Source organism: Myxocyprinus asiaticus, chromosome 18 (genome assembly GCF_019703515.2).
Source record: "Myxocyprinus asiaticus isolate MX2 ecotype Aquarium Trade chromosome 18, UBuf_Myxa_2, whole genome shotgun sequence".
NCBI classification, from domain to species: Eukaryota; Metazoa; Chordata; class Actinopteri; order Cypriniformes; family Catostomidae; genus Myxocyprinus; species Myxocyprinus asiaticus.
Window position 1 is genome coordinate 24,680,023 of NC_059361.1, and position 13,237 is coordinate 24,693,259.

General features: G+C 38.8%; 1 protein-coding gene across 1 annotated transcript in view; it reads left to right on the top strand.

Annotated features, from left to right (window-relative positions):
• LOC127455660 (insulin-like growth factor 1 receptor) overlaps positions 1–13,237 on the top strand; it is a 162,705-nt gene that overhangs the window by 14,501 nt on the left and 134,967 nt on the right. Inside the window, exon 2 of the mRNA XM_051723684.1 lies at positions 2,344–2,907. Within this exon, the coding sequence (XP_051579644.1) occupies positions 2,344–2,907 (564 nt within the window). The remainder of the gene's footprint in view (positions 1–2,343; positions 2,908–13,237) is intronic.

The following is a 13,237-nucleotide window of genomic DNA, read 5'->3' on the forward strand; positions in this document are numbered from 1 at the left end:
GTTCTTCTATCTATTTAGGCTGTCTCAATTGCTTCTGTCTTTCCATGAAATGAAAACTGACTCGATGTTCAGTGGGGGGCTCTCTGGGGGTCATGCCATCTGTTGCAGGGCTCCCTGTTCTTCTATTCTATTCTATTTGCAAAAGGAATGTTTGGGAGTCTAAAATTTATATTTCCTAATGTCACACTAAAGCTGAAGATATAAATAACTATTTTAAGACTAATGTTTTTTTGAAACATCTTATGTGTCTTAAGACTTTTGCACAGTACTGTACATGGCAGTAGAAAAAATTTCATTTGTCTCATAGCTGTGGCCCTGTGATATTGTATCTTAGAAGGTGACCTAAGCCTCTCTAAGAACATAACAGGTTTAGCCAAAGGAGCTCATATGTCAAGACAATTTTTCTCCTGATCACCTCCCCTTTCAGGACACAGACATAACCTTACAGGGGGGAGTCACTTTTCAACATTTGTTTTGTTATTGTGGTGCAAATTACTCATCCTCTCACTGTAGATGGTCTGAAGTGAATATGTAATCATCTTGACCTTTGATAATGGTTAGTACAATGTTGCTTTTGTTAAGCTAATGCTACTCTTTAACTACGTTATCTCTTAAGGGTTTTGGCATTTGCTTAAAGGGATAGTTTGCACTAAAATAAAAATGATGTCATAAATACTCAACTTCATGTCTTTCCAATTCCATTTGAAAGAAAGTCATATGGGTTGAGAACAAATTGTTTGTGAGTAAATGATGTTAGAATTTTCATCTTCAGGTAAACTAGTTCTTTAACTAGATCTTTAAGACTTAGATATAGGTCTTAATAGCTCTTTAAAGTAATATTCATGCAAACCTAGATCATATTGGTTAGTTAAATCCAATATATTTGACAGTCTTTCATCCCATGCAACACAGGGAGTATGTTCATAATCAAGATTAGGCTAATTAAATGAGCTGGTTAGCAAAGCAGGTAGTGAACGATTACCCCAACAGTAGTAAATGACAGATAAAATTAGAAAACATATTCATAAATAAACCATGGGCTGTGTGTATGAGTCTAAAAAAAGAGCAATATACAAGAGTATGAGAGTAATGGTACTTCATTCTTATGTTTATCATATTAAATATGTAAAGAATTTTTTCATTTATTTAAAATCTTAAAGAAACTTCTTTGTGTATTTTCTTTGCATTCCAGAGTTGCCCTTTTGTGGTTTAGGAAATCTCCTTATCACTCAATTAATCAGAAAAATGTTCAGCAACATTGACCTTAGGTATGAAGTGGTGACACGGTGCGTCCTAAATCTGGTAGTATTACACTGTCAGATGGTTATATAGGATAACTCGCATAGGATAATGCAGATCCCTTTTTAAGCTTCTGTAAATTAAGAGCATTCTCAGAGATTATATTTCAACTGTCCCTTGCTCATCATGAGTGACAGCGGATACATCTGACTCGCTTCAAGTGTCGTGCTTCCATAGCTGCCTGACCACCTGCAGCATGCTTTACTGGAGTTGTTGTTGTTTTTTAAAGAGAATGTGATTTTATTAATATTAATAAAGAAATTAAAGTAAAAAAACTAAATGTTGAAGGTATACTACAGGTACACTATAGAATTCTGGGCTGTCATTGACACAAAACTGCAAGTTACTTGCAGAGGAGCATTTTATTTGTTGTTTTACATCAGTTGTGCTTCGGCACTGCTCTTTTGCACGGATTTATCTGATGGTTTTAGGTATATCCATGGTTGCCTATGACCATCATATCAGAGCAAATCTGGCTAGCTACACCAAGAGTCATTCAACATGTTTACATGTGCAGCTATAATCGAGCTACAGCTGGTTTATGTGTAGTGGAGTGACAGTCTTCACCTGTCTGTCCAAGTACATATGACACAATGCGTAAGCAAATATTCAAAGGAAGTCAGCTGAGAAAGTGTTAAATACATGTTGCACATAACCTTTGTCTTTCAAAGCATGCACAGGATGAATAATGGAAGCCTAAAATTTCCCACCAATCGAACCCGACAGCTCTTAATGTAAAATCTTTATTTTACGCTTACCGTAGTGACACAGAGTAAGGCAGGAACATGGTTATGAATGCAGATTTTTTTTTATTTACATGCTCAATAATGGTATTTCGTTAATGTCTATGGACAAATTAAATGAGAAATCCTCTGTGGTGTATCTTTAATAAAGAAGCCTAAATAAAGCAAAAATTTACATTTTCAAACTTTAGTTTTGGTGTATTAGATGAATGCTCTCTTAATAGAGACTATACTGTAGCAATGTTAAATCACATTAGATTTTAAAGATCTACCTGTACTATTTTCTCTTTTTCCTTTACAGTCTGTGGTCCTCACATTGATATTCGCAATGACATCAGTGAGTTCAAGAAGCTGGAGGACTGCACGGTGGTAGAAGGCTACCTGCATATCCTCCTCATTGGTGACAAGAACAACAACCTCAACCAAGAGCACTTTCGCACCCTATCCTTCCCTAAACTGACCATGATCACAGACTACCTTCTCCTGTTCCGTGTCTCTGGCCTGGATAGCCTTAGTGTGCTCTTTCCCAACCTCAGTGTCATCCGAGGACGTAACCTGTTCTACAACTATGCCCTGGTCATCTTTGAAATGACCAGCCTGAAAGATATCGGCCTTTACAACCTAAGGAACATCACCAGAGGGGCCATCAGAATCGAGAAGAACCCGGAGCTTTGCTACTTGGACTCGGTCGACTGGTCGCTCATTATGGATGCAGAGTTTAACAACTACATTGCTGGGAATAAGCTATCCAAAGAGTGTGGAGATGTTTGTCCAGGTATAATGGAAGATAGGCCGCAGTGCATAAGGACCAGCTTCAATGACAACTACAGCTACCGCTGCTGGACTTCGAACCACTGCCAGAAAGGTAAGAACCAGCTGATAAGGCCAGACCTCCAAATCTATTTTCACTTCTGATGGTTTCACACATGCTGGCATTTAACATGGCATTGGTTCACATGGAATTTGAATGAGTAGTGAAATGAATAGAGGATAAAATTGCATTGCATGTGTTTGGCTAAACTGATGGAAAGGATACTGTTTGCTTTGCTTGGGAACTAGAGGACTGTCTCTTTGGCAGGGCCTAGTCAGGTAAACATTTGGTTAGTGTAATCTTTGTTTTGTTGAGAGAGTTATGGGTAGACTGTCTAGCAATTCATTAAAGACCTTGCCATTAGCGGAGGATGGAAGGTCCTTTACTTGGTCTCCCTTCACTGAATACAAAACAAGGACTTCGTGACCTTAGATGAAGTTCTGTTAGGAGCTTTAGACAGAAAATAAGGGAGGAAAATAAATACTTTACTTTATACAATGTGTTTTAAAACCCAAAATGTGCTTTTTGTACTTAAATATGTTTGTAATTGCACTCTTAAATCAATTGAATCACTGCTTAAATGATTGTTTTATCGATTTTTGTACTTCTGTATTTATACATTTGTTTTTTTAAATATTAAAAGGACATCTATACAGAATTTGAGGTTTATTTTACATGAAATTTCCTTTTGGTTATACCTCAACCGTACTTTGATGCACCAAACCCCACTTTTTTGGATGGGACTGAGAGAATGCGAGCGAATCACCTGGCTGGTGCTAAAATAACTACTTCTGTGAATTTATATCTCTATAGCCAGCAGGTCTGTAGAGATGAATGCCAGCATGTCCCTTACATCTGACTGTGAATGCCTGGCAAAGCAGACTTTTGTGACTTATGCATGTTTGCTCCCTCTTCCTCTCCCATGCACACAAGAATGGTGGGAAAAGCATAATGGATGAGAACAGAGGAGTGTTCTTCCACCCCTGGCCTTCAAGAGACCTGTAGTCTCAGGCTCCCCCCCGCCCCTTTCCCTCCACCAGAAAACAAACAGAGGAAATGGAGCCTCCTTAGAAATGTGCTCTGTTACAGCTGGATTGTTTGTTGTTGCAATTCAGATTCTTTGATTTCAACAATAATGCCCATGACACGTTTGAGGAAGGTATGGAGGTGATATGCTGCTGCTCCTTTCTGTGATCCTACCAGAAGATTTGATTCACAGTAGTGAGTGAGTGTCCTTTTTTGCAGTGACTCCCCTATGTGCTGCTGATACAGTCTCTTCCCGGCAGTCCCGCCCACTTCGTGTCAGCACTTGCTCCCCTTCACACCTGTTCAGTTTGGTAATGTTGCGTCTGAATGCTGTGTTTTTGCCTTTGCAGAGGTGGGGAGGTGGGGGCAGTGTGAGTCACCTGTATCCAAGGCTCAAACAGCACAACACTCCAACAAAGACAGCGACTGGTAGTCACAGCAGAAAGGACTTACTAATGGTCAGGCTGATTGATCCATGTTCTCCAAAGAACTTACTGGAACAAGCAGTGACCCGCCACCTGCCCGATTGTGTACACTTCCCGTCTGTGTTTCCATATGAAACTTCAAAAGAATCTACAATTTGTCTATGTAAATCACACCCCTGACATTCAGCTTATTGTGTTTGTGAGAAGCACAAATGTTGATGAGAAAGACAGCAAGGATACACAGAGGAAGTGCGGGGCATCCAAACTTCCTCCGCAGACTTGTTTTCTCATGTTGAGGCTGACTCAACTCAGGCAATATGAAATCAAGATGAACCCCGTTTACTTTCTTAATACACATTCCTGGTGAATGATTTGTTCAAAGAAAATAGATGTAATAATTTGCTCCACCGAAACAACTTTTCTTCTCGGCTAATGTCACCAAGCCTTCTTATTTTTCAACCCCTCCCCTCCAACAACCTGGTCTCATGACAAGTCATAATAATAGTACGAGATGGCAAAATCGTAAAAAATTGCTTAAGTTTACTCTTACAAAAAATACAACTTTTATTCCCATAAAGAAAAATAAACAGACCAACAAATGATGATATTACAATTTTGCCTAAGTTTAACCCCATAAGCCAAACCTTAACCTAAACATAAAGTTTTACCCCTTACCGAAACCCTAAACGTAACCATGCAACCATGTATGTCAAAAACGTATTACAGATTATTGACATACATCAGTCATTTGCAGGACTCGAGATTAAGCATTGTCATGTGCTTGTCCTCTGGACAAGTAAATTGGTCATTCACATGTCCAAGTAAAAAACTAACTTGTCCGGGGAGAAAAAAGGACATTTAAGTTACATGCTCAAGTAACATGTTCAGGTGCGCATTAGAGTGAGCATTTTCGTAACATGTATGTTCAGCACACACACATACGCCGCCTGTCAATCAAACAGGGCACAGCTGTTACTAGATCGCTTGCGAATAATACAATTATGTGCTCTAGATTACTTTCAACAGCAGAATAAGAATATGAACTTTCTAATAAGTGACACAGGCCTAGGCTATAACAAATATTGCTGGTTATTGTTTTGTTATTAATGTTTTAATCAGTAATGCTTGTCCGGTTGGGCAAGTAAAATTCTCTTTCACTTGCCCCTTCAAAAATCCATTTGTCCCGGACAAGTGGACAAGCGTTAATGTCGAGCCCTGATTTGTATTGCATAAACAAATGTATGATGTTTAACCCAATGTTTTCACAGATGTTTTCTTTCTTAAAATATAATGTAGAATAGGAGGCTAGCTAAAATTTAATGGCAGTATTATATCGATTTGTAATTCTGTTTGTTGATTTGTTGGTCTAAAAGTCGTACCTTTTTGTATCTGCCAAGTCATACAGTATTTTACGATTTGACAATCTCGTACATATTATTATGAGTTGACATGAGACTATGCTGCCTTCAAGCAGCTGTCATATAGAGACCAATTTTCACAATCCAATCAATTCCTGATGGATAAAATCAAGTTCCTTCTAAAAAATATTTCTCGCTGAATATCCTGTTTCACTCAGAAATACATCACATTACGGAAGTAAAATGGGTTGGGAATGCTGTTTTATGTTGACAGTGGCTTTAAAGCTTAGTGAGAAGAACTTCATAGTTTTAAGGACAACTAAAGATACAATCTTACTAAAAACATGGGTGTAGGACATGGGCGATGCAGGCAAAGGATGTACGATTCATACACATATCGTTATTTTGATCAGCTTCTTTTTACCGACTCAGTTAAAGGGTTAGTTCACCCAAAAATGAAAATCCTCTCATGATTTACTCACCTTTAAGCCATCCCAGATGTGTATGACTTTCCTTCTTCAGCAGAACTGAGGTGAACATTTTTATGAGCACATTTCAGCTCTTTTTGCTCATACAATGCAAATAAACAGGTGCCATTAAACTGCTGGCTATTTGACAGTCCAAAAGGCATATTTAGGCAGCATAAATGCAATCCACATGACTCCAGTTGATCAAGTAATGTCTTCTGAAGCAAATCGATAGGTTTGTGTAACAAATTAATCGATAATTAAAACTTTATTAACTTTAAAAAATCGCTTCCTACCAGTAGTCGACACATCAGAGACGTAAGTGCAATGCGTTCATGCGAGAAGTCGGAAGCGCCTGCTTTGTATACAACAGAGTAACGAACGTTACGCGAGAGTTAGGTCATTTCAAACAGCAATACAGTGCTGTCCGGAAGCAATGATTTAAAGTTAAAAATGTTTTAATCATTGATTTGTTTCTTACACCAATCTATCGATTTACTTCAGAAGACATTAATTGATCGACTGGAGTCATGTGGATTACTTTTAAGCTGCCTAAATATGCCTTTTGGACTGTCAAATAGCAAGCAGTCTAAAGGCACCTGTTGACTTCAATTGTATGGACAAAAAGAGCTGAAATGTGCTTATAAAAATCTTCACCTCAGTTCTGCTGAAAAAGGAAAATCATACACATCTGGGATGGCTTAAAGGTAAGTAAATCATGAGAGAATTTTAATTTTTGGGTGAACTAACCCTTTAAACGATTCGCAAAGCATTTGTCAATCAGACAAACCTTTGTTTGGGACTAAAACTATGGTGTGGGGGACATGTTGTAATCATAAACAAAGCAACATTTGACACAATATGTATAATGTAATCTGAAGCATAACGATACATGACAGAATTTACTAAACATTTACATATCTACTAATAAGATGTAAAATGACTGATGGGCATTTTTGGGAACACTTACGAGTGATGACTCCGATGAGGTGTCAGTTTGATGGTGGCGTTGCCTCTGAGTGTCACTCAGTGTCTGGCTCTCTGTGGAGGACAGTCACCCCTCGGCATAATTGCCTTGTTTTTGTTGCACACAGATGTTTCTTCAAGGGCAGCAGTGGTTTTGAAGTCAATTTGGATCAGTCCTCTCTCTCTAATTACTGCACCAAGAGTTGCTGTCAACAACCAATCCACGATCAGCTTTGTGTGTGTGCGTGCCTCAGAATGAGACTCAGGGTCTATTCCAAGACTTAGTGAGCTGCCTTGCAATCTCCTGCCTATATAGGCAGCTGTCTTCTAAGGCAGCATCCAAACTGAAATGGAGCCTCATTAGAGACCGTTTTGGAACACTCTACGTATGTAGCAATTCGTCATTCAAATGGTGGTCCTAGTTTCTCTCGCTTTGTCCGCCATCTTGGATTTCTTTTTCCACCGAGCTTTTCATGGTGCATTCTGGGATCGCCTACCCGGGGAATAATACATATGATGATAATTGGCCATTTGACCTAAAAGAGATATCTTAGGAGGCAAAATAATTACGATGCCTACCTTTTGGAGCAGCCTTTGCGTCGGGAACGCACCTCTGATTCCTTAAAGTGCTGCTTCCGGAGGCAGCTTACTAGGTTTTGGAACAGACCCTCTATGTTTGTTATGAGATGGTGGTGTCCACAGCAGCACTATTGTTTTCCTTTCTTTCATTTTTCTTTCTTTTGAAATGTAAGAACATTAAAACATTCCTTGCCTGTTCTTGCATGCACTTGTTACCGCCACCTCTTTGTTTGAATGCATGTGTGTCTGGAGTGTATGGACTTTCCATTTGTAATGCAATTTCCATTTGCAATGTTGTTTGTCTTCATGCTGCCTGGACCTGTCAGGATGTTTGCTGACCTGGTTATGCTTCAGATAATCCAACTCAGGTGATAATGAAATCAAAATCCACTTCTTTCAGATATAAACTGATGTGAAAGACAGATTATGTGTGTTAAGTCTATTTCCGGCAAATACAGTGGGGTCCAAAAGTCGGAGACCACATGAAAATGTAAACCTGGGCATAGAAGTTTTAGGATTTTGAAAAATCTAAAATAAATGAATGTTATGATGTAAAATGAAGAAGAAATATTGAAGATTCTTCTCTATTTCTTGGTCACTATTCAAATATAACAAATTTACCATGTTAACTCCCTTGTATAAAAGGTCAGATTTCATTGCTTCCATTGAAGCACAGTATGGTCTTTGGAACATTTTCAAATCAAACTGGATTAACATGGAGTATCATCTTTTGCGCAGACTTTACAGCTTGAGTGCATGCTGTAAAGCAAATGAAGGACATACCAAATATGAAGAAATTCTGAAATTCATATACATTTTTCAGTTAAAATTTTGCATCAAATTAGAAAACAATTCAAAATTGAAGAATTTTTACTAGTGATCTTTTTGTATGTAATTAGTTTGATCTTATTACTTAAACTGAGAGAGTTGTGTGGAACTGTTGCTGTAGCAAGTCTAAACGGAGCCTCTGGTGGTGATTGTTAGTATGATTTGTTTATGTGTGTCTTGTGTGTGTGTGTGTGTGTGTGTGTGTGTGTGTCTGCTCTTTGTCTCCAGAGACGTTTTGCCATGCTAAGTTGGTTAACGGCGGGAATAGGAGGTGGTCTTTGGGGGGGGGGGGACGTCCCCGGGTCCATGTGAGACAAAGTGCTAAGGAGAAAATGTCACAGAAATGTCAAGTATACAAGCACAAAACAAGACTCCCGTTACCTCCTCAACGAAGGGGAACAAACCGTCAACCCCCCCAAATCCCCTCCCTCCTCCCCGCAAACGTCTCCTTTTCCACATTTGGTTTGTCGTTTTTCTTTTAGTGCCCCCTCTCAAGAGTTTTATGGCGATTTCCTCCTCTCTTTCTCTCTTCCGGGGCTCTTATCGCGAGCTGTTAACAGCTCTAGCTGTAAGACAGCCCTTACTGTTTACTCTCCTGGCTCCACCACCACCCGTTACTCTAGTGGCCCATCCAGTTGTTTGCTCGGTTGTGGCCTTGCTGACATCGCGTGTTTTTGCTCTTTGTGTGTGTGTGTGTGTGTGTGTGTGTGTGTGTGTGTGTGTGTGTGTGCGAGCGAATTTCATGCCTGCACCTACTCTGGACTGGTATGAATTGCTCCCTCAGGTCACTCTGTTCCAGACAAGCATGTCTTCCCCCCAAAAAACACACCCACCCGCCCCAGACCAGAGAGGGGAGGGGGAGAGGACTGTTGGATAACACAAGTTCAGGGTGGGCTTAAGCCGCCAGGCTTCATGGTCAGATCTACAACCCCAAACAACAAAACAAACTCTTATTGTAGCCCCGAAGGCTAGCTCATTTCCTGATCATACCTTTTTAAATCCGCTATGGCTCGCATATCTGGAATTGTTCACGTTCCTCAGCTGTGCCACATAATACGCAGATTGTGGCTTTACTGTGTAAAGCACAGATCAGCTAAGATAGCACTCTCTAATGACTAAAATGTACTTATTCAAACCCTCTCTCTATTCCTGGAGCAAAACTAAGAGTTTAGTAATGAGTGCAAGTTTTTTTTTTGTGTGTGTAATATTAGTCTGGATTTATCGAGATGACTCCAGTCTATGGAAGTAAGACAATCTGCTGTCTATCCACTAGGGATATGCACGAGTAGTCGAGTACTCGTGTATTTGTTCTGCAATAATTATTCGAAAAGTAAAAATACTATTTGAATTTCTCAAAGTTTTACTTTGCTGGCCATATAAACAGTGAGATAAATCCTGAACACACAAACTAAAACTGGCAGTTATAACAGAATGCACTGGGTGGCGCTGTTGAATGTGGACACAAGTTGATCACATTTGATGAGTAAACTCTGTCAGTATGCTTAGATGGACACCAAATAGCGGGCTATTGCGAGAATGTGGCTTACTGCGAGAAAGCTGGGTTCCTGTTTAAATGTACTGTATAAGCGGTGTACTCTTTTACTCCCATATATGTGCAGCCCGTCAGAAAGCAGCATCCCCGTAGCTACGTAATCCTCGCAACGCTTCTGTAAACAACAAACATGGCATCCGAGAAAGACGTTGCTAGCTGAGGTAAGGGAAATTCCATCATTTAAACTGGTGTGTATAAATGAGTATAATTTACTGATCATGTGGATATGCTTGTTTTTCTCAACAAAAACATGACACGAGATACAATATAAACATAACTATTATATGTCGAGTGTTTATATTCGTCCTGTACATTAATTGCGTCAGTCTACTTTATTAGCGGTTTCTTTCTCTTCACTTTGCGTGAGCTTAAATGCTTTCATTCTGTACATTTTTGTTTTCACACATGGCGTGTTTAAATGTTTTCAACAAAAAAACACAAGACATAATATACGCTTGTTTTGCATATAATAAGAAGCTTGTTCTTTTTAAATGATGACGCAACCTTTATGACAAAAAAAAAAAATATGATTCTCATTAATTACCTTCATTTAAATAATAGAATATTCGAGTATTTGCTTTTTATGAGCTTAAATATTCGAATACCAAATTATTGATGAATGCCCATCCCTACTATCCACTGAGCTGTGATATTGGGCTCAAGCGTTTGCAAGTAGTGCTCCCTCAATGTAAAGGTCAAGGTACTTGTAAACCTGGTCTCTCTAAAACTGGTCTGTCTGAAATCTTTATATCTGTCTATTCTATCTATTCATCTATCTGTCTGTCTTTTCAGTCTGTCTGTCCAAATACTCACCAAGGGCCAAAAATGTAAATTGAGTAAAAATTGCCTTCGGCAAGTAAATAACATTTAATTAAGTGAATACCAGTAACATTATTAGGAACGTTAACATAGAATTGTAAGAAGAATAATCTGTCCTACACAGATGTAAGTGACAGGTGCATTTCAAATCGAAGACAAATGGCCTATAAGAAAAACATTGTGATAGACTTATACGTCTTCTTAATTTTACCTCAGTGGAATATTTGTCAAGTTTATATAGGAGTCCTATAGTTTTTTTTTCTTCTCCAGAACACCATGTGGTGAAATTTATTGTGAGGAATATTCCACAAAAGCCATCAAAATGAAAATATGGTCACCACATTATGACGAGTGCAATTTCACTAAGTGACGGAACTGCCTCATCTTGTATATGATGCTGCAAGTGACAGGATGACCTGCGCTGTCACAAATATCCAGGAGAAAGACTGCTGAATAATTCCATTGGCATGAAACTGAAATTGCCTTTTTTTTTATTTTTAAGATTCAATTTCTTGGCCGGTGTCTCAGGTTTTCTCAGTTCACCCTCCATTGGCAGGAGTGTCAAAAAGTTAATTGTGGACCCTGTGTCTGTCTATCTGTCGATTTAGAAACCCTTAGGATGAGACTGGTACACCAAGCAGTGATTAAGCAGAATAGTTTGGCTCAGAAGTGAATAGTTTTATAGGGCGTTTTCACACCTAGTTCGTTTGAACACTCCAAGCCCTCTCAGAGCAGTATAACATGTATATGTGAACAAACCAAGTGGTCTCAGACCCTCCTAAAAGGACCCAAAAGTGAACTGTACTCAGACCACCTCAGGAGGTGGTCTGTGTATGGTTAGTTTGTGGGTCCTTTTTGGTCCTTTTGTGGTTTGATTGATTTGTGCGATGTGAAAGCGAAGAGGTACCAGTCCGCTTTGCATTTTATGATATAAGTACCTCGTGGCATGCCATACATAGCTGCATTACATACTTCATATTCCATTCACAATTTACTGTCCACATTTGGGAATTTTAAGCAAATATAGATATCCCATGATTACCATGACATGTTTTTGTGTCTCATATTCCGTTCTTGTTGTATTATTTGATCACCTAAAATGAACGGATCGGCCGCATTCAGAGCAGAGCAGCACGTTAAGATGAACCGTTTTACCGCTCTGGTGGGCGTACCGTCTACGGAGGTTCGTGCCAAACTCCCACGAAAATACAAGCGAGGATTTTTACAGTTTCACTTTCATTTTATTTGTGCAATGGCAAATGTTCTTGGCTCATACACACAATGTAAATGAAGCAGGAGGAGATGCTTGCTTGCTCCATTAATCTCGAGATGATAAAGAAAAATGCACATAGAATTTTAAATGTTTTCCTTCACGTGAAATAAGGGCTTGTAGGTTTTATCGGAGAGCCTTAATATAACGTGAGAGAGTGAAGAATTTAGGACAGAAATACAGTATACATTATTACTATTGCTTAATGTAATATAATTGGCGGTGTTGTCTGGGTTTCATAAATGACATAACATATAAAATATGACTTTTCATATCATTCTATCCCTGTGCAATAATTGTTTATGAAAAAATCCATATTTTTTAAAGCTTTAAAAGTAATCATGTAGCCCCATTTTATTATATGATTTCAAGTTAAATATCAATAAATTACTAAAGGTGTTGGCCTATCTGTCAAAAGAATACGTACACATTAAGAAGTATGACAATTTGTATGACAATTGCTTATCATAATAATTTCAATTATTTATTCAAAATTATTGTCAGCCAAATTTCATAATCATGACAGCCCTAGCTGCAATGGGGTCTGAGTTCTTAAGGAGCTGTGGTGTGAACAACAAGGGGTCTGAGACCACATTAATGTGAAAAGGACCAAAAAAGAAACTGGGTCCTCTGTTAAGTCCACTTCCATTGTGAACACCAAAAGCACTGAGGTCATTTGCGGCTGGTTCCCTTTCTGGTTCACTTTAACCAAACTGGGTTTGTTTCACTTAAAACGTACTATATGTGAAACCACCTAAGTGTAAGTTTGTGTGTGTCCTGTGTCATATCTCTGTAAATTGTGTGCGTAATCCCTGGCCTTGTCCAGACGTGTGGGAGGCTTTACACTTCTAATGCTTTTTTAAAGCTCTTCATAAAGAAAGGTAGAAAACAAGATGTCTTCCAGTTAGTTCTAGCTCTCTTAAAAGCCAGTGATGCAACAGTTTGTTTGATTAATTATACATATTAAAAATGAACTTATCAGTGGTTTGATTGGCATACTTGCCCTTGCTCCCCTCAAAACTTGCTGTTCTTTCCTTCTTCTAGCTGACCAAAAAACTCTTCAGGAATTTGATCAGAGCTGGAGTAATTTTTTC